The following is a 21,095-nucleotide window of genomic DNA, read 5'->3' as shown; positions in this document are numbered from 1 at the left end:
AATAGATAATATACAATATCAGAGTGAAAAAAATATGTGAACAGCGCTCAGCGAAACACAACTGCACGACCGTCTTAGATTTTAAACATACTCTAGGTATCACAAACATAACAACTGCCTTCTTATATATATATATATATATCTACAGAAAAATTGAGCTGGTCTGTCCTACATGGAATCACGCTAATCGAGGCTCCCTCTCCGCGTTAACTCTTGGTTTTCGATTAATTTTAAAGTCGTAAACGTTCTCTTACCTCGATTTTCGCTTTGGTGTTGTCACGGTTAGTGTTAATTTCCTGATTAATTCTCGTTTCATCTATGCCAGTTAGTTGTTTATAACACTCGGTCCACAAATCAAGTAACTTCTTATTGTTATTGTTAATCTTCAAAGCGTCAAGTCAAAGAATTTGCCTTCTAAAGAGTTTTAGGTCAGTACTGTTTACACTATAATTTCAAACTCGGTCCACGCCAGCATTCAATCCGGTGCGATGAAAATTGGCCACAAGAGCTAAAAGTAATACAAATACATCTATAACTACCTCTACTGCTTCTTTTATCAGTAGTGGTGAGGAGGAAAGAAGCAGAAATAGCAGCAGCAGCAGCAGCCATCGTCATCATCACTTCCAGCACCACTGCTAGCGCAAGAAGCACTGCAAGCATACGTGAACGCCATTAGTACTTCAACCGCCGGTGCACTGCAAGTGTGTGGAGTAAGCTGCATATTTACACGTATTCAATGTAAGCCCAGTTAGACAAATCCTTAAAAAAAACTCTCCCTGTACATCAACATCCTTTATTTTACTTAGGCAACATATTAAAGCGACGAACTAGAGTTTATAACACGGATGTATTTTTGCCCAAAGTGGAATAGGAGGTTAGACAAAAATTGTGCACTTAATTCTCATGGCCTAGATCAGTTGTGTTAGCGAGTATATAAGCTTACATGTAAATGTGCACCTGACTCCGCACACTTGCGGTGACTGGAGCTGGCAATGACACTGCCAATGGCGCAAGCAGACGGTTTTAACTCCAGTGATAGGACATGAGAGGAAAGGAATTACAGAGCTTTGTTTTTAGGCATGGGGTTTGATAGAAATTTGGATTTGTTTGACACCTATTAAGTGTTATGGTAAAAGGTGATATAATTACGGGCATCATTCAGGTAAACGTTTGAAACCAGTAATGTTTAAGATGATTTCTGATGTTATTGGCCATTTACATGACAAGTCGCCCGGTTTCTTAAATTCGTATATTTATCAGGGTCAACAAGATATGGGAACTGCCTACTTTTCGCTTTTTGACATGAGTAATTAAATGAGAGAAATCTCCAAAGCACTATTGGCTTTTTCTATATTCGTCAAAGGATACTGCCAATCCTTTCTGACACCAAGTTATAGCTTCTTGATACATGTGTTGCTGTACACATGCACTGGCCCCTAAAAGAAATTGAAAAAAATTGTATCAAGGAAGATCATTTTTCCCACTGCAGATACTAAAACACCTCAATTTGTACTTCTATTTTAATCTCACAAATATTAACTTTAGTGATGTCTCGCAATGTGCGCAATCAAAGTAAATTTACTAGAATCGAGTGAGAATTGTACATGGGCGCGCGTAGATATGGAATTTCTCTTCGAGTGGTCAACGCGATAGCTCACGAGTGAGAACAAGGGAAGAGTGAGATATCGGGTTGAACAGTCGAAGAGAAGTTCCATTTCTGCAAGTAACCATGTATTGTTTTGTTTGTTATATAGACATAATAGTCTTCATTGACAAGAAAAGTCGACTTTATCAACGAATAAAAAAAGGATCCTCGATCCTGGAAGAAAAGTCGTAAAGTGCGTGGGCGATAAGGCTTATCGTAATTTTACACGTGTGCTGTTAAAACATTTCTTAGGCCTGGAAACCCTTGTAAAACATCGCAGTTTATGTAATAAATGTGACGATATAGTAGCTTTTTTATGAAACTATCAGAACTTACAACTTAATCTAGAACACTCTGAGAGTAGGAGGATTACTTTTCAAAATGAGAAATTTTGAATTTTCATTGTGCTTTTGGTAGAGGGTCTGTCAAAAGCAAAGTCGAAATTAAGCTAATACAACTAGACTGTGGAACGATTAAGAAGATCAGAAAATGTGGAACTCCAGCACAAGCTTTACTCCTGAATGGTCAACTGGTCAGAATTCCAACCTTTTGGTCATCCTCGGAGACAGTTCTTGCATGTCTCAGGAAATGTCTAGAACTTACCGATTTCTATTGCTTCAATGAAAGTTGGTGCCAATTGAGCAGACAATGTAGCATCATCCAAAGCTTCTTGAAAATTTCCTAACAAAACAATTTCATATGAGTACGGAAGTACAAATTCTCAACTTTCAGAATTGGAGTCTATTTTAAACGTAGCAGCTAATAATGTTTTCTCACTGCTGGGTAAGTAGCCAAATTAGCGAAAAGGTCTTTCAGTCTTTCAGTCTGTCTATTTTCGACCTGATTTTCATATATCTGATTGGCTAGTTTTAGGTTCACAATTTTTAGTGTCAGATTTTATCCCATTTTTCAAATAGCCAGCTGACGAATAGAAAATCGGCCAGAACGAGTGATGTTGGTGACGGGGCCGTGCATTGAGCCTGTCCCAGTCATGCCAGCGCTACCTTCCCATATTACCTTGAGGTTGCTGCAAACGCGGCAAAAGTTTACCTTCACGCACACCATTCGAACTGTAAATGATTAATTATAATCATTCCCTATCAAAATGGATACAAAACTGGAACAATTGATTAATTTTTACCCAGAAGGAGCTGAGCCGCTGCTCTGTTGCTATAGAGTTTGGCGTTTAGTTTGACATCTTTGCAGTTCACTTGCAGTCCCTCAGAGTAAAAGTGTACTGCATTGTTGGTTTCTCCTTTGCTGTACTCGTTGTCACCTTCTTTCAAGTAAACCTCCGTCATCGCTAACAAAAAAGCAGAAAACATCCATGATATAGAACATAACTCAATAGGGATGCACAAAATAGCAGCCAGACATATGCAGATGGATTAAATATCCAGGAGAGCAGCAGTTTGAACTGGCTGTCAAATATTGAAGTAATTTTGTTGACATGCAAAATTTGTCTGCATTTTTCCTGTTACATGATCACTAAGCGGTACAGGTCCCTTTGTGTGCCTCTCTTAAAAGGATTGCGTAACCCTTATTGATTTGATAACTATACCTTATTGAATAGGTTGTGTTTATTTTAACTGTTATTCTTACCTTTTAAGGTTGCATCGTCAAATTGCGATGTACCATCTGACGGTAAAACGGCCGGAACGTCTATAACGACAGAAAAATAATCAGACAAGTATATAGGGGACAAGGATCTTTCTGATCTCTCTGTTGGCCTCCAAGCATTGTGGCGTGATAGGTCAGCCACTGAACAGTTTCAAACCTAAATTGTACCATACCAGCTCAAGTAAAGTAAAAAATCAAATATACGTTGGAACAACATAGACAAACACTGATAAGGTAATTCAAAACAACGTGAATCGAGGTATTTGGAGAAATAGTCAAACTCCACCTCCAGCGTTTGATGTAACTTTTCCATTGAAGCTAAAATTAAGATGTAGAAGCGGCGAAAGAAGATTTTGAAGAAGTACGCCGTCTAAAGAAGATTCCCAACCGCACGCCACGGCACTGACATGTCGTGTTATTAAACACTGATTGACGAGTTCAACGGACAGATGTATATTGGTCTTATCGACAAAATCAGCAAAAACGTCAGGTGCTGGACTCTAATCGAGGCGGGAGTGAGAGGAACAACGATAGAGAAATGAAGGCGGACAATAGAAATGTAGATGAAGAGGAATTGTTTTACCTGGAGAGAGGTACTGGGGACAAAGCGAAGAAAAGATCGCTCTGGTGGTCCTTTTTCATAACGTTAGGCATTCGAAGGCACGAAAAGGACAACAGTCTTTCTAAGTTGTTTTTGTTTTGTTTTTATGTTCCTTACGAGATCACATTTAATATTCCATACAGTCTGAGAAATACGCTACCCTAAAGGTTGTGTTAGGTCAAGCAGTCGATAACTTCATACTCCCAAATTTTTCTCTCAGTATCAGAATTTTGGCGTAGATTTCTTTTTAACTCAAGAATTGGGTAAGACATGAGTCACATCATAAATTCATACTGTTACTATGTCCTGTAAGACCACTTTACTCACCTGCCTGAATATCATCAACTAAATTCAGTTTTAAGTCACCAGATCTGACTTGACGTTCCTCTGCAGCTGGAAAACACAACATCACGTTTATGGTGAAACCATATCCTTAAAAAACAAGACCTTTCACGAATATTTCCCTAGTGATTTTACTTTTCTTAATCATCATGTTTGAGAAAAGCTGTCAAACGATGTGTTTTGTCAATCAAGCCCCAAACTGGAAATATTGACCGTGTGACTTTTTCCAAAACAGAAAGTTAATTGTAATTAAGCTGTTTTCTTTCTTACCGTCTGTAGATTTCCCATCATCAACGCTGACCTTACCACCTTCCGCCATCACTGCAAAAGAACCAAATACTCTAAAACTTCATGATGTCAATTTGGGCTCAATCTCACCGGCTTTGGTTGTATTAAGTTGAAATCGAAAAGGAAAGGCTTTCAACATTTATACCTGCCTAAATTTGCAGAGCATACCTCAGTCCACAACCAAGGCTTAGCCATATAATTCCTGACTAATTTAAGTATTAGCCCTTTTAGCCCAAAATTCAACATAATCAGTACTACGTTCACTCGTCATTAGTTGATGTTTCGAAATAATTTTTCTGATAATGATATAAATGGGCGAAAACAATCAAGACAGCTGAATATTCCACAATTGTTTCTTGAAGAAAGTTCAAGGCTTTGATGGAAAATGAAATTCACAGAGGGTAAGAAATCGAGGGGTTCATTCGGAGAATTAGGGCTACTATCGCAGGGTTGGTAACATTGATTTTGAGCCACAATCAACCTGTGTTATTCAGAGTAAACAGAACGAACTTGGCGCACAAGCGTTAGATAAGTCACATAGCCTGAAGCCCGAATATAATTAGAGTGCAAAAGAATATGTACTGCAAAAAACTGCTGACGAAACCTTGAGCCAACTTAACACATGTTACTGGAATCACTTAGAGATAAATGCGTGGACAGCTCTATTTGTCAGAACGGTTAAGATCATCTGAGTTCGAAGGTAATAAACACCTCTGCTACAATCAGATCGTCGCCCTCTATTAAACCATGTGTTCATCAAATGTGTTCTTATAACAACCTAACAGAAGGGAATATGTGTCCACTTCCCTTAAAAAGATCCAGTTTCAAGCACTTCTATGGTGGGTCTTCTTAAACACTCCGGAAGTTCTTCAAACATCTCAAGCGCAACAGGGAAATTTCCCCGAAAGTGGTAATGAGGGGGTTCCCCTCCATTTGAAACTGAAACCGGAACTCATGACGTCACGCATTCCTTCCCAAAAATCGAATTAGGTTTATCATCCAGATATTTCCAACTAGCTTGGAGTTTTTCTGCGATATTGGCAAGAAAAACTTCGCTGACAGGCAATGATCGACTATGTATGTATTAATTCTACCCAAATCAAGAATCTATCGGTCAGTTTTGGTGAACAACAAATATACCATTAGCATTTAGAATTGTTTATTCTTCTGTTAGATCCACGGTAATCCGTGAAATATCCGCGGACGATTTTTCCAACGATTTACGCTGGTGAAGGTGCAGTGAACACATGGTTTGATGTGTTAGGATTGATGACAAGAGTTGTAACTAAATTTGTTATTCATCTGCAGTTTTCCCTGCTCCAAAGTCGATTGCGATTAATGTGACCCTCCTGACCGGGATACAGTTATGAATGCGATCAATATCCAAGACTCTTCGCTGAATAACTGATATTCTGTATAAACGTACACTGCTAAACAAAATTAAAGGCCGCCCCAACATTGAAAGCCGACAGAATTACACTGTTTTTGGTGGTCTTCACTGAAAGAGGGATTTTGCTTAACGAGGTAATATTGCATCTGTAACTGCAATTACGTGTATGTCGCTGAGATCTCGGGAGGGCGAGTTTAATCACATACACTTGTCTTACTACAGCCAAAATCTTATCCCGGAGTTCCTGAGTTCTTTTTTAGTTACTACACGCAGGATTCTGGAAATATCTAACTGCAACCCTGGACTTGCCCAAAGGCACCTTCGTTTGTGTCGACGAGCTATCAGGACAGCGAAATGATTTAATCACATCTACAACAACCAAAATCTTACCTCTGTGTTTCCGACTTTCTTTTCAAGTTTTCTTAACAGCCTTAACAAAGAGTCAAAGAGAAAAGCTGATATAATAAACCCACAGCAACAGTTCAGTTTGCAAGACTATGCAAATATCCAACTAGAACTCGCGCAGACGGATAATTGTTGCGAAAATGTTCCGCCTAACTGGATGTGTTAATAAGCTTACCCCATTTTACGTCAAATAAAGTCATTGTGAAAAGAGGTTTAAGTCTTTCTGCATGGGTGGTTTTATTCATGTTTGGTTCACGAGAAGTATTTGACAATGGTAGTTTCACATACAGACACTTACAGGAGGGCGTTGGTTTATGATTGACAGTAACTGATTGATGCTGCCCTCGTTTATCTCCCCTATCGAAAAGACTGAAAAAAGCTGTTTGTAATTCCCAAACAAATGAGAAAAAGTTATTTAAAGCTAAATTGTACGATATAAAGTGGCAGACTGTAACGGTTTAACAGTTTAATAAAGGAAGTTGAATGCCGGAAAGTGTTGGGTTCCCCTAATTTTCAAAATCGAGAACAGGGGTGGAATTCGCCAATTCCTCACTTCTCTATCACCTACTAAGGAGAGTATCTCAATAAACGCAAAAGTAGAGAACAGACACAGCGGAAATCATGAGTTAAAATATCATTGGCTGTCTTTTCGTGTAAAGTTTAAATAGGTCATGAGTTTATAACTTCGCCTGAAACGAGGACTGGTGCGGAAATCTTGACGTCACTTTTATGTATTGTTATAATCTTTATTCGCTTTTGAGACCTGTCAATAATTTATCACTAAGGGTGGAGGGAAGGGGGGAACTGGAGGATTGTCTTGGTGGGGGGACGAAAGGGGATCAGTCGTCTGTAACAGAATATAAAGGGAGGACTGTACAAAACTGAATGCAAATGAGGGGGGTCACCAGAATACTTCAGAGCTGGGGGGGGGGGGGGGTCAGGTAGGTTTTACCGTGACACAACCAAAATCCTCCCCCCCCCTCGTCACCCAGGGCGATAAATTAGGACTAGTCCCTTAATTGAAATTTTGACATGCGTGTTTTCTAGATATTAAAAACTACACATCAATAGAAAGACCTGTTTTGTGTCTCTTCTTTAATACTAAGTGACTGTTGCATAACATAACCAAAGCTGCTAGACACACAGTGCCACCAAAGTGTCTCATCTCACAGGTTACCCAAGCTCAAATTACAGGTATATCCTGCTTCATTATTATTTAATACACAGCACATTCTATTCGCAACGAAAACAGCACTATTAAAAAAAAGTGGCACGACCTCCGTTCGGTGGAGTGTCCTTGCACTTGTTAGGAGTCTCCAATTGATCCGCTTTCTCCGGGTCTGTGAGCGAGAGAACTTGTAAATCGAGTTAAAATAACAACTTAGGGTCACTTCAGATCTCGATACGCGATTTCCACGTAAAGTAAATATCCCAGGGAAAGTCATGTTTCAGATAACAAATGATCGCTGAACGTTGAAATCGAAAGAGAATTATGTTTCAGAGTAAACGTGAATTTTTAAAGATTGATTCCTAGAATACTTGATAGGAGTCATTGAAAACTTTTACAACGATGAATGTGTGTAAGAAATAAATTTTAAGCATGAATGCCAAAGAAATTATATTCCAGGAAAAGTCAAGTTACAGCTTCACTAGGGAAGCTTTTTTTGTCACGTTTGTTAACTTTCTACTTGATCTGGTTATTCTTCTTAGAAACTCTCATACGCTGGTATATTAGGGACCAATCTTTCCCCAGGGGTAATCATTGGGTGGGATATTTAAAACGGATTGAAGCTGGAACTATTTAGACGAAAGAGGCTCGACAGAGGAACACTACCTTCTATGGATGAAAGGAGAGGTCTCAGGTCTCCCCAAGGCTCTCATTTTAGCTTGCCACATAATGCGTGACTAGCCAAGATATAGTTGCGTGACGAGCCTTACAACAGCTGCGAGACAAAATTAACGATTACCCAGTCGCATGAACAAACATGGCGCCTCTGAAGGACTCCAACTTTCGCCGTTATCAAATAATTCGATGGATGGTTTATATCTCACTATTTTTAGGTTACTCCTTCTATTATTTCTCCAGAAAGTCTTACACCTTCGCCATACCGGCCTTAATACAAGACCTTAACCTAAAAAAGAATGAACTCGGTGCAATAACGAGTGGTTTCGCAGCGATGTACGGTGTTGGAAAATTTACGGGCGGCTTATTATCAGATACTCTGAGTCCTAGAACGATGTTTACGGCAGGAATGTTATTAACTGGGATGATAAACATTCTTATTGGATTCACTGGGAACGTCTGGCTTTTGACTTTTCTCTGGAGCATGAATGGTCTGGCTCAAGGTTGTGGTTGGCCGCCGTGTACTAAATTACTCAGAGAGTGGTTCTCTCCTTATGAGGTGGGTAATCACGGAAACTTGTGAATCGAAATTTTGAATAGGTGATCGGCAAAATCTGTCTTTCCTTTTTGTATTTAAAGACAGCAGCTTCAACAAAAAGTTATATCTCATCACAGCAAACAGAACTGAACATGAAATATTTTTTTATTTCAACTGAAACACTAGTTTATCACGTGCAACAAATGCCTAGCGACCGTAGTCGAGTTTTTGGCTTAATTATATTTTAAAATAGACTTAAATTATTTTGACCAAAATATTAAATGAGTTGGGAGGAGGAAATTCGCAGTATCGATATCGATAATAATTATAAATCAGTGTCAATAAAATAAGTATCAAGTAGTGGCATACATGTGTAGCTACATCCTTAAATATTGTTACCAGTTCCGTTCCAAAACAAGCTCACCTAAAAACTTCTTCCTACAAATTTTAAACATTGTTTTTAGAGGTTGAGCTCTTAGCTGCCTTAAACTATAATCAAAATTTATGAATAGGAGAAAGATGAGGTAGTTGATCTATTGCTACAGACCTTAACTCTATGAATACATCATAGCCTGGATAAACATTTCGTCTTTTCAATCAAAAATTACATAGAGAGGGATTTCTATCATGTATAAAAGTCAAGAGCGAATAATCTTATAGTTTATGTTTATCTACTGATCAATCATAATACTAACATAAAGGGCTCATGTTTATGTCAGTTATTTTGTGTATCACAGAATAGGTGCTGTAACAAGTAGTGTAACCAATGAAATTACAGCATTTGTGATAGAATACTGATTCCACTTACATCCTGTACCTATTTGGCTTATGCAGTTGAAACTCTCTATTTATCTGTGAATGTCTATTAGCTAAGCTGTGTGCATGGCTCCTCTATTCTAGTTGGGTACACTGTGGAGTCTTCTTACAGCTGGCTGTAACCTAGCAACGAGCATTTCTCCTGTGTTAACTGCATTTCTTACTTCAAACTTTGGTTGGTCAGCAGCATTCATTACTCCTGGAGTCAGTACTGCCGCAATGTCTGTTTTAGCTTACTACCTTATTTGTGATTCTCCATCAGAAATAGGACTGGAGGAATTTACCCAAAGAACTACTATGAAATCAAGAACTGAAAACAAAACAGTAGAGAACAAGAAGGACTACATTATTACAATGCTTCACAGTCCATTTTTGTGGGTTTTAAGTGCAGGATATCTACTGACTTTGTTTGTGAAGACTGGAGTTGGTGAATGGACACAACTATTTTTGATACAGACAATTGGAAGAACACAATATGATAGTGAGTTTAAACTGTTCTACATGTTGTTTTGGATTGAATCACCAATTTTTAAAATAACTCTTTAACCTCTAAGAATGACTAATTTCTCCTTACAGTACCACCCATGAATCAAATGAAAAGGTCGTAAGAATAATGGAAATGATCTCCAATTTGGGAAGCTCTTGATTGTCAACCAAATTCTTCTTGTCATTACCAGATGAAATGTAAAGAGAACAACAGGCAATGAATTTCACTGTGTGTCACCTGAAAAGGAGAACACTGTCACATAACATTATTTGTTTTTACACTTTGATTTTTAATGTTTGTGTTTTCTTATCCCCAGGTAGTGTTGCTATGAGTTTTTTAGAGATAGGTGGACTCTTTGGTAGCATAACATCTGGTTATATAACGGACAAGTTGGTGCTTAAGGTTGGACATTAGCTCTCACTAATTGATCTTTGTCCCACAGCCTTATTGATGTACTGCAAAATAAGGAAACTGTTTTTTCTCTGTTGGGCCTGGTCAAATACTTGAATGAAATTTTGGCACAGACTTTTGGTTATTCACGTAAGTGAGAAAAACGAAACAAATACAGGTGATTTTGGTAAAAAACTTTTCAAGAACTTACTTGTAAGTCAGAGTTATTCTTCTTTATTGGAGAAGTTAAATTTCATCTGTCAAAAAATTCATGGAACCAAATTATGTCCAAGGGCTGTGTGCATCAATTGGTCTTCTGAAGTGTTCTGAAGGTGAAAATCTGAATTAAAAAAAAAAAGAAAATAATGAATCATGTTTTGTATCATTATTTTCTAAGTTTAACTTTGATGTAGGCCTTTTGGCAATGCATGGAAAAACTGGAATCATATGGATCTGGGGTAATATGGTGTTCACTGCACCCACAGTCATTAACATTAGCACAATATGCTGAATGTCTAAAATATGTTGAAATAGGGTTCAAAAGTGAGCTTTCTGTCTGAAGATACCTTCGTCAATGTTTTTCCTTCTCATTCATGTCCAGGTCAATATGCTTTTCATTACAGGTTCAGAATGCAAGCTAATTTTAAGTGTAAGACAATTTATGTAGCTTATTAAAACTAAGAGATATTTTAATTTATCACTTAATGTTAAGTTTTTCTAATCAGTTCACCACTTGATAATTATGTTCTGTGTCTGTTTGTAACAGTATGGAACCTCCACACTCTCCAGTCCAAGAGTTCCTCCTATGATTGGCTTTGCATTTTTACAGTTAGCCTGTGTGTATCTCTTACACACAGCAGTAACATCATCCACTTCACTGGTATGGAGGCATATTTTGATAACTGCTGCAACTGCTAATGCTTATATTTTACTCTTAATCCTTTCAATCCTTGGATTGACTGAGAAGTAATTTCTCCCAACAGTATTGATACAATATCAAGCAGGAATGTTATGAGAATAAAGAAAAATATCAACTGCAGCAGTATTTGTAGCAACTGAGACAATATAATTTAACAATGAATTTGCCTATAAGCAAATATGAGGAGAAATGCACCATAAACGTGAAGAGAATTACCAGCAAGATCTTTAGTAGTACACTGTAGAGTGAAAGGGTTTGAAGTAAACAGAAGTTGTTAACATTTATACTCATCATTATGACAATGTATTAGCAGTTGATACAGATTGTACAGTAGATGCAACCTTGATAAATTTTGCTTATTACAAAATTGTTGATAATTATATTATAGATGGACTCTTCATGCTCTCAAAAACTCCACTGAGTTTTCATGATGTCTTTTAACTTACCTTCTATATAGTCTCCATTTAGTTAATTGTGTGAGAGTGTTGGTACTTCTGCTATTTAAACTGCCACTCCATTCAAATTTAAATTAATATTTAAGAATGTCACTAGGTACTTTAAACAGAAAGAGGCAACTTATCAGGTAGAACACATTATCTTGATCTAGCACCAAATTCATATAACTTAACATAATTTACAAGGAAATGTGTAGCAGCTAACTGGAAGAATCAGATCTTGGAAGTTTAAGGCAAAGTCATGAAGTATCAGCACTCACTCAATTTGCTCTCATTCTGTTGCAGTGGTTTATTTCAACACTGATATTTGGCATAGGCTTCTCATTATACACAGCAATAAATCTGTATGGGGTGCTGGCCATGGAGAACAGTCCACCAGGACTCAGTGGAACAGCTCATGCAATTGTCGCATTAGCTGCAAATGGTGAGCAATGGCATTGTTACTCCAAGTCTTGTGCATAGGCAGTTTGCAGGATTCATCTTTAAACAGTATTTTTTAACTTAATCTTTTAACCCTTTGCCCCCTAAGAGTGATTAGCATCTAACTTCTCCTTACAATATCACCCTTGAATCAAACATTAAGGTCATGAGAATAAAGGAAATGATAACCAACTAACAAAAAAAGCTCTTGGTTCCTTACCCTGTAACTCCCATGGGTGACCAAAACAGAATTTCTCCTTACAATATCAAAATGAGAGGAGAATAAAGATAAATATCAATTACTAAAGGATTACTTATTGATCCAGTACCAAATTCTCCACACTAACATTAGCAACATTGTATGCTAAGAAATGCAGTCTTGATAGTGAAACAGTTAAATAACTTCCTTGCCAGCATCCTTGGAGAACAGTATGGAGAATATGCATACTGATGTAAATGAGTAAAGGGTTAAAGTGCAAGCTTAATATGCAAACTCACAAACTGTTACTCATCTTCTGTGTTTCCCAAGTTTCTGGTGTGAAACATTACTGATCTTACCCATGCTAAAAAATTTCTCTGCCTTGAGAGTCCACATTACTAGCTAAAACCAAGTACCACAATCATGTTCTTCTACATGTACTGAATCAAAAGCCACTTGCCAAAAGAGCAAGGAACTCTATCCCACTGTCAGCAAATTAAAAAACCATTTCCCCCTTTTTTCACTTATTCATGAGTGGAATTGCATAAAATTGCCAAAACTCAAATTTAAAGTTTGTGTTTTAAAAAAATTCTTCTGACATTTAAAATCTTTTTCATTTTTTTAACCAGTGGGAGCAACACTGGCAGGAATTCCTCTGACAACAATCAGTAAGGTGTATGACTGGGGAGGTGTCTTTGTCTGTCTTGAGCTGGCATCTTTGTTCTGTGGCTGTTTGCTGATTGGAGCCCGTAATGTCAACAGGCATATGATTGAATCTTCAAAGCTCCAGTAAAAGCTTTAGGGGGCACCTCCTGGATAATGTTGTCTACCTGAACAATTTCCTACTGCTGTATGACTAATTATTTTTGTGAAACTTATCTCATGATTAGCAATTTACTGTATGGAACCTCCACACTCTCCAGTCCCAGAGTTCTTCCTATGATTGGCTTTGCATTCTTACAGTTAGCCTGTGTGTATCTCTTACACACAGCAGTGACATCATCTACTTCACTGGTATGGATGCATTCCTTGGCCTCTTCCAGGCTTTCTTGCAGTACACAGGGCATGATAGCAGCTCAGAAGGGAAAAAGCTGGAGACTCAATTAGGGTGGAGTTATGGGTGCTTAAGGTTACTTCCCACTTTCACAGGTGTCCTTCATGAAAAAATTCATGCACACGCTAGTTTGGGATTATCATACCAAGGTGTGTACCTGTTTGTACTTTCAAACACTTCTGTAAAATTGATGTAACTTGACTTCTATCAGTTATTGGAAATTTTTTAAGTAGACCAAAAAAATGTTTTGTTTAGTTAAGTTAACCTTAACTGTTCCCTTTCAGTCAAATGTGACAAGTCATGAGTTCAAGAATATATTAAAATATATTTTTAAAAGGAGTATGAAAAATTTACTAGTATTAAGAGGTAACTGTAAGGTTAAAATTTTCACTTTAGTTATTTCATACATTGTATAAAATTATTTTACCAAGATATTTATTATGATAAACAATTATTCATAACAGTGGAAGGGAAAATTGGTGGATATATACCACACCACAAAGTGATGAGATAAATATCCACTTTCACCAACACAGAGGTAAATAATTGTTTTAGACTAAATATATACCATACATATACCAAAAATCAGCTCATTTCTTTAGTATACCAAAAAAAGGTCAGAAATTTCACTCTTGATGTGCAATTTTGTCTCATTGGCTACTCAGAGGTGTGTAGTAATTACTGTTATTTTCCAAACTAGCCAATCAGCTGTTGAGAAAACCACTTTTTACTTACAGTTATTGAATTTAATGTTTTCCCATCCAAACAATGTATGTTATGATAATGTGCTTGTGCAAATGTCAAATTAAAAACTGTTACAACTTAAAACAAAATTTCATTGATACAGTGTAAGAACCTCTCAAGATCTTAGGAATTACTTATTTGCTCACATCAAATGTAGCAAGCATGTCCCAAGTACTGTGAAAGCCTGAAAGTCACCTTTTCCTTTGTCCCCATAATTTAACTTAACTCTTCAACTCCCAAGATCTGATTATCAATTCTCCTTTATAGCTGCAACACATTTCATAGTAAATTAGCTGAGAGAATTTGGTGCTAGATCAAGGTACATCTAAATGTACCTGATAAGTTTGATTTTTCTCATTACCTGTTTATTGGATAATGAATGGATATTATAAGGAGAAATTAGGTGTTAATCAGTTCTAGGAGTTAAAGGGTTAAGGTTACACAAGAGCTGACTGAGAAAAAGAGTAATAAAAAATAAAACCCCAATGCCCATGCAGTGGCACATTCCTCATGTTGTTCTGGAAGAGTAAGTGTGTCTCAAATTTTTGCTGGCTAAAAAAAACTAACACTTGAAACTTCTTCAGAAACTCTTTATGGAGGCCAATTTACAACCTGGTATCAACAGGTACTGACAAAACTGGCGGGAAAGTACTAGAAACTTGTTATGGTGGCCAATTTACAACTTCACTTAAGCTGATAAAACCAAATTATCTTGTAATACCCTCAGCAATGTAGCACCACAATTTCTTTTAGAACTTCTTCCTATCATTCATTTGTTTAAAACATAATTGGCAACCTTGCAAGTGTACACTTATGCATCTCTCACTTAATGGCATGTATATTGTCAAATGATGCAGAGACAGACAAAGTCAAAGGCATTGAATCCAAAAATTACATTCTTTAAAAATGATAACAAGATTAACATGGAGTGATAAATGCAACAACTTGAACAACTTATTCACAGTTTAATATATTACAGGTTTTCATAAAATTAGGATAATTTGTTCCATTGTCATGGACCAGCCCTGAGCTGTTGCTTACTTTCCACCATTCCAGTAGTCCTGTTCTAAACATCAATACAACAACAGTTTGTCCCACCGACAGATTTCAATCATCTTCTCATTCCCTTAGAAATATTTAGTGGTGTGCTGGAAAGACTACCTTCAGCTCTACAGATTAGCATTCTCCTCCCCAAAGAATACAAAAGAATTAAGCAGCAGATTCCACAGAACTTGTTCACTTTCTTCTCTTACCATGGCCTTTAATGTACAATTGTAGTCACAGATCTTACAACACATTGGTACAAAAAAAAAAGGTACTTTGAGTTATGCAGCATTTGTTAACAAATTTTTAACATTCATTCATTTGTAACCACTTAATTTCTGCTCATCAGTTGTGGCCAGATAGTCATTTCCATTGGCAGCAAAAGGAAAATAAACTAAGATCTCTTTTCCTTGGATGGGTAGTTTCTGCAGCTGGTTTCCATTGCTGCCATCCATATCAAAGTCTATGGGGAAAAAAACAAGTAACAAAAACATTTTGCACACTAAGTTGGTGTTCATCCACATAACAACACAAAAGGTAGATATTTTCTCAATGCTGGGTACATGTACCTGCTTGAGAATGTGTTCCTTTTGGATAGAATGTTTAATCTTATGACTGAGAGATGTGCTAATATTAAGATCATGAAATGTACATACTTTTGTTCTCTTTGCATTATGAAACAAATTCTTACATATTTTAGAACATTTTTGCATGAAGATATGGTAAATAATTTTGGTTACACACGTAGTTTTCTCAAAACTTTTCTTAGCATACAATTGTAGCCCTTTTACTTTCAGAAGTGGCCAAAAAATACCTAAATTACCAAGACAGCAGGCATGTAATCAGAATTTAAAAAACTATCAAGCAGCTGGTATTTAACATTTAAGACCTTACATTGTAAGAAGCTGGGTAATTCTTGAGATCTTAAATGTGAAAGGGTTAAATTTATCATCACTCTTGGCTACCCCTGATGTGTTTAAGATTCAAGTGCAACACTGCAGATACTTTTCACTGCACAGGAACATAATAAAACTGCTATACACCAAAGCTTGAGGAAAACTCACCAATGAGCGGCTCTCATCACCAGTTGCCGCCATCAGAGTGTTGCAATCATCAGGACAAGTGAACAACCTGGATTTCCTAGGAAGCTTTTGTGTTGGGCCGCCAACACATTGATTGACAGCTTGACAGGTACAGAGGCTGGCATCTGAAGACAGCATAATTGTATAACATAAGAATTTGTAATTATTGCCAAGCCAACTAAATGTACAAGGTCATTCAACCTGCACTGCTGGTTAGTTGTACCAGTATACAGTACAAAAGTACAAACAAAATTGAATGGCAACATCACAGCCACAATGTACATACCATCCTCACCATCCTCCATATTCCCAGCTCTTTCTGCTTGAGCTCGGGCCATTGATACACCCACACCTTTCCCTCGCAACTGACAAACCTATGTGTGTTGTACCATACAGTGTATATAATATTACCAATAATACTTCCAATTGTACACATTTACTAACTTAACCTAAATCATAAAATCCCCTTGTGAATTGCTTATGAGAATCTGGTTTCATGTCAAGACACATGCAACACCATCCTACTGATAAGTATGTTTTATGTCTTCACCTTCTGGCTAAATTCATTGAAATTGTAAGATAATTCATGATAGTCACTTCTAAGAGACAAAGCCTTTCAGATCAAGCCTAATACATTTACGGTAAATTGTATTTTTAATTAGTAAAACTGTTACATACAGCATAAATCAAATTATGTAAACCCTACATCTACAGGTACATAAAATTCTAATTTCCCAGCAAAAGAAATGTTGTTCTTCAACTAACCAATTGGTTATTTTAGGGCAAAACCTGCATATTATTTGCTACAAGTAAGTTAAAATATATAATATTTGGATTCAATGCCCTTGACTTTGTCTATTCCTGCACCATTCAACAACATACATGCTAAGGAGTAAGAGATGCATAATTGTATGCTAACAAGGCTGCCAATTATGTTTTTGGCTATTTAACAGACAAACAAATGAAGGGAGTGAGTTTCTGAAGAAACTGTGGTGCTGTGTCCTTTTGGGGGTGGGGGTGGGGGTGGGGGTGTGTGTATTACAAGATGATTTGGTTTTGACAACTGAGTTCTTATTGTAAATTGGACACATAAAGAGTTTCTTGCATTTTCCTCAACAGTTTTGAGACACTTCACCAACAAAGACTCTTATTTTATCTCACTGGCTAAACTTTTATTCAGCTCAGATTAAACATAATTACATCAGTTTAACCTTGAGATTAAGTAAAAAATTAAAGTGTGGTAAACAATCATTTGACAAATAAACTGCTCAAGACACAAAAATCCTACCAAATGTCTTGTTTGAGGGAATTTCTTGGAGGGGCGAAGAGAAAACAAACAATGACGAGTTGATGGCTCAAAGGATAAACTGGTGCAAGACCCTAAACAGTACGAGACAAAAAGGAATTTAACCCTTACAAGTGTGTTATAAACTAAGTGCAAATAAGGTCTGGCTTGATGTGTTTGTTGTAAAGAGAACTTACACCATGTACATGTTAACCACCTACAGGAATTAAGGGCCAAAACCATGAGTCATTTTTAAAACAAGTTTTAACTGCCCATATATGTGAACACTGTACATAACACACATCCTTCACAAAGGTGATGGCATTTTCATCCTGGGATTGGTTTTGTTAGAATATGATCAATGCACAAAAGTGATACAGTGTAACTGTGCTGATAAATAAACCCCCACTCCCCAAGAAAATTTAGGAAATTCATATTCGACTTTTTCCCTGAGCAAAGATGATTAAGAAAATAACATTACAGTTTTCCCTCTACAGATCTGTCATTTCCTCGGATACAGAGGGACAAAATCAGCTCCAGGTGCTTTTTCCCAGAATGAAGCTCCTTCAAGTTTGCAAACAAGGATTCCACCAGATCTGCAAAAAAAAAGAAATGGCAAATGAGTATCCCCAAGTAAATTTGAGTGTCCATTCAACCCACCTCTTTAAGTAATTATGCATTTCTCTTCTTCAGTTAAATTGGTTTAACCTGTATGCTGTGTGACTACTGGCCCAGAATTCTATTTTTCAAAAAAAATCATGCAATGGCTTTGAAACAAATGTATGTATTTTGGTTCTTCCCTTCCTGCATTCATGCATGTTTTTTCTTCTCAAATGGATGCAATTACTAAGGGAATATTTGTCTTTCATTTAACCTTTACCTTAAACAGAGTTTGATACCCATAACACTGAAATTGTGTGGAAAGGCTACAAGTTAATCACTATTAATAAAAAAGGGGGTAAGTTTCTAAAGAAACTGTGGTGCTGCATCAGTGGGGGAGTATAACAAGATTATTTTGGTTTTATCAACTGAGATGATCATGTAAATTGGCCACCATAAAAGAGTTTCAAAGCTGACATTTCTGGTAGTTTTGACTTTAAAGTTAATATTTTTTAGTGCAGATTGCACTCACTTGACTTGGAAAAGCAGTTGTTTGTTCATATTACAGTTCTCATATATCAAAAAAGGCTTTTTCACAAGGTAGTCTAACATTCACCAATTATTATTTTTTGATCAACATGACACAAAAGAAGAAAGCTTCCAGAATGTTACAAACAATTACTGTACAACATGAGGCAAAACACATTTTTCTTTCCCACAAGTGTTTCACTTACACTATAAGCAGGTCCTCACAATACACACTCCAGTACAAGTGTTTTATCACAAACAAATAAATTTAAGGCCTTGAGCCAAACCAGTCAGCCACACCCCCCGCACACCTCTCTCTATCTCATCTCAAATCTTCCCACAGGTGGAGATACACTTATTCTGCAGAGCCAACATTGAGGCCTGCTTGCATATTGTGCTATACCTCTCAACAGCTGTATTGAACAACTGCTGTAAGATTAATCAAATCTTCATTGCCTTGGGTGAATTTGATGCAATAAAAAGCAGCTCTTCCTTGAATTTCCTTTCACACTCACTAAAGAAAAGTATGTCTATCTAATAGAAAAAAAATTACACTGTCAGTAGTTTCTAACCCTTTGCTCCAAGATCTCATAGGCAATTCTCCTTACTGTCTGTCATACAGTTCCTATGGTGTTAGTTCTGAGAATTTGCAGTGGATCAACTAATAATCCCCTAATTTATATTTGTTCTTACTCTCATTACCTGTATGCTTGATATCATATGGCTGTTGTAATGAGAAATTCTGTCTTGGTCATCCATGTGAGTTAAAGGGTAAAGGAGAAACTACCCAATGTATTTTGACATGATCTCACCTCAGGGCACTGCGAGGGTCTGATGACACATGTACCAAGGCAATGACAGGACAGGAAACCCCTGTTGTATTCTGAATACTCTTCAGGTAAGTTACAGTGTTTCTTATGTCAAAAAATAAGACATGTGCCATTCTGTAGCCCGCAATAGATGTAATTGGTGTCATCTTCATTACAAGCACATGACCAAACAGGAACTGGTGTATTGTAACTATGATTCAAAACACAGCAATTTGCTAACACTTAAACCAAAGAGAACTGTGGGTGAGGCAAAATGTCCAGTAAAATCACACTCAATACAATGCTAGCCTTAGACCACGCAAAACATATTAAAGAAAAATTTATAAAACTAGTTAATAAACATGTTCTGGGAAGGTGAGACTGTGAGATTGTTAGCTATAAATCATCCGACTCGTCCTGCCGCTCCACCACGTTCTCATTTTCGCGATCATTTCGATCATATGCAACAATTTCTACAACTTCAAGGTCATCATAAGCAATAATTGAAGTCATTAGACCTCTAAAAACCGTGGAATACTCTCATCGTTAAATAATTCTGATCAAATGTTCCAATTCATTAACATTCACAATACCCGCCATTTTAAAAATGACTGATCCGAGCAACTCCAAGAATGCTATTGGGTCTGGGTCTACCAAGGCCTAGTCCCCTTCCGCGACGATGTAACTTTCTAAGTCATTTTCTCAAGACAAGAGTCCATTACGAATGTAATGGGCTCCTGCGCAAGATTAGAATTGCTATTATAAATTGAGACATTTTGAATTTGAACCACTATCTTCCAATTGAGAATCGAGCGAGAAGATGGTGCGTTTTCCTTCTCCTCGGCTGTAGGAAATTTGGGGTTCCCTTGTGACGGTCTTCATGCAAATGAGGTATTCTTCAAGATCTGCATTCCTATCTGGGCGCTATCAGGACCAAATTCGTCACTCGTTGTCTTGTCTATAGGTCAAATTATGACTTATTTCATGTTTCCAGAATGCGACCAGACTTTTTTAAGGGGAACAAAGAACCCCTTTAAATTCACCCCACTCCCAACTTGTGGCGTCACACCTCTGTTGGTTGTAAGTTCAGGAGCTCATTACTTGGGGGGTTCAACTGCCCTGTACAGCGTTTTCAAAGACAAGTCCATTTTTAGTTTGAATTTACCGTGCATTAGGACTCCCCACATGATTAATTTCTAACTTAACTCGTTAATATATCGAAAGGAAAGTGACAGAGAGATGCTAGGATTCTTGCGATAGTTCGTGTGCAGATTCGAGTGAAGATTTTGAAAATACTTCGGGAAGCAGCAGGTCCGAGGAAACTAGTGAAAATGAACCTGAAACGAGCACGGCTTCGCGTCTGTCAGGTTTCATGAGAAAGAAAAAGAACAGCTAACCACGATCGTTGAGCAAAACGACATCGACTATATCAGAGAAACAGCAAACAAAGTGGATGCGAACGAAAAGAACAACAGTTTGAATAAGGACCAAATAAAAGAACTGGCAACTTAGATATCGTCGATTGAGCCAGAAGCCGCTCAGGTGGAAGTTTAAATTCGCTCACAAGTTCTACGCTGCCCACGCGTAAAAT

General features: G+C 37.3%; 3 protein-coding genes across 8 annotated transcripts in view; 1 reads left to right on the top strand and 2 right to left on the bottom strand.

Annotated features, from left to right (window-relative positions):
• LOC131771997 (tetratricopeptide repeat protein 28-like) overlaps positions 1 to 21,095 on the bottom strand; it is a 39,490-nt gene that overhangs the window by 4,139 nt on the left and 14,256 nt on the right. The window contains exons 1-8 of one of the 4 annotated variants that reach the window (XM_059087905.2): positions 6,277 to 6,403; positions 4,479 to 4,529; positions 4,194 to 4,259; positions 3,248 to 3,307; positions 2,787 to 2,948; positions 2,249 to 2,326; positions 1,369 to 1,436; positions 255 to 383 (exon numbers count right to left, since the gene is read on the bottom strand). The exons of 1 other annotated variant lie outside the window; for it this stretch is intronic. In XM_059087905.2, the coding sequence (XP_058943888.1) occupies positions 255 to 383; positions 1,369 to 1,436; positions 2,249 to 2,326; positions 2,787 to 2,948; positions 3,248 to 3,307; positions 4,194 to 4,259; positions 4,479 to 4,527 (612 nt within the window). In that variant the 5' untranslated portion in view covers positions 4,528 to 4,529; positions 6,277 to 6,403. Of the gene's footprint in view, positions 1 to 254; positions 384 to 1,368; positions 1,437 to 2,248; positions 2,327 to 2,786; positions 2,949 to 3,247; positions 3,308 to 4,193; positions 4,260 to 4,478; positions 4,530 to 4,977; positions 5,035 to 6,276; positions 6,404 to 21,095 lie in introns of those variants that run through there. 2 more of the 4 variants (XM_066163752.1, XM_059087906.2) reach the window with 2 other exon arrangements.
• LOC131771998 (glucose-6-phosphate exchanger SLC37A4) lies at positions 8,271 to 14,686 on the top strand. Of its 2 annotated transcripts, none has more exons than XM_066163756.1 (6): positions 8,271 to 8,693; positions 9,573 to 9,969; positions 10,292 to 10,377; positions 11,132 to 11,245; positions 12,025 to 12,163; positions 13,249 to 14,686. In XM_066163756.1, exons 1-6 carry the CDS (start codon positions 8,277 to 8,279, stop codon positions 13,299 to 13,301), a joined length of 1,206 nt encoding a protein of 401 aa, XP_066019853.1. In that variant the 5' UTR covers positions 8,271 to 8,276; the 3' UTR covers positions 13,302 to 14,686. The 2 variants fall into 2 exon arrangements, with proteins under 2 accessions (XP_066019853.1, XP_058943890.2); XM_059087907.2 differs by having other exon boundaries at positions 12,988 to 14,683.
• Positions 15,035 to 20,077, bottom strand: LOC131771992 (E3 ubiquitin-protein ligase RFWD3-like). 2 transcript variants are annotated; one of them, XM_066163757.1, is made up of 5 exons: positions 19,508 to 20,077; positions 17,571 to 18,163; positions 16,569 to 16,656; positions 16,265 to 16,407; positions 15,035 to 15,663 (listed from the first exon to the last, which is right to left on the bottom strand). In XM_066163757.1, exons 2-5 carry the CDS (start codon positions 17,808 to 17,810, stop codon positions 15,595 to 15,597), a joined length of 540 nt encoding a protein of 179 aa, XP_066019854.1. In that variant the 5' UTR covers positions 17,811 to 18,163; positions 19,508 to 20,077; the 3' UTR covers positions 15,035 to 15,594. The 2 variants fall into 2 exon arrangements, with proteins under 2 accessions (XP_066019854.1, XP_066019855.1); XM_066163758.1 differs by lacking the exon at positions 19,508 to 20,077 and having other exon boundaries at positions 17,571 to 17,662; positions 18,049 to 18,422.

The sequence above is a fragment of the Pocillopora verrucosa genome, chromosome 3, assembly GCF_036669915.1.
Source record: "Pocillopora verrucosa isolate sample1 chromosome 3, ASM3666991v2, whole genome shotgun sequence".
NCBI lineage: Eukaryota > Metazoa > Cnidaria > Anthozoa > Scleractinia > Pocilloporidae > Pocillopora > Pocillopora verrucosa.
Note: the sequence above shows the minus strand (reverse complement) of the source record. Positions and strands in the feature narration are given on the sequence as shown.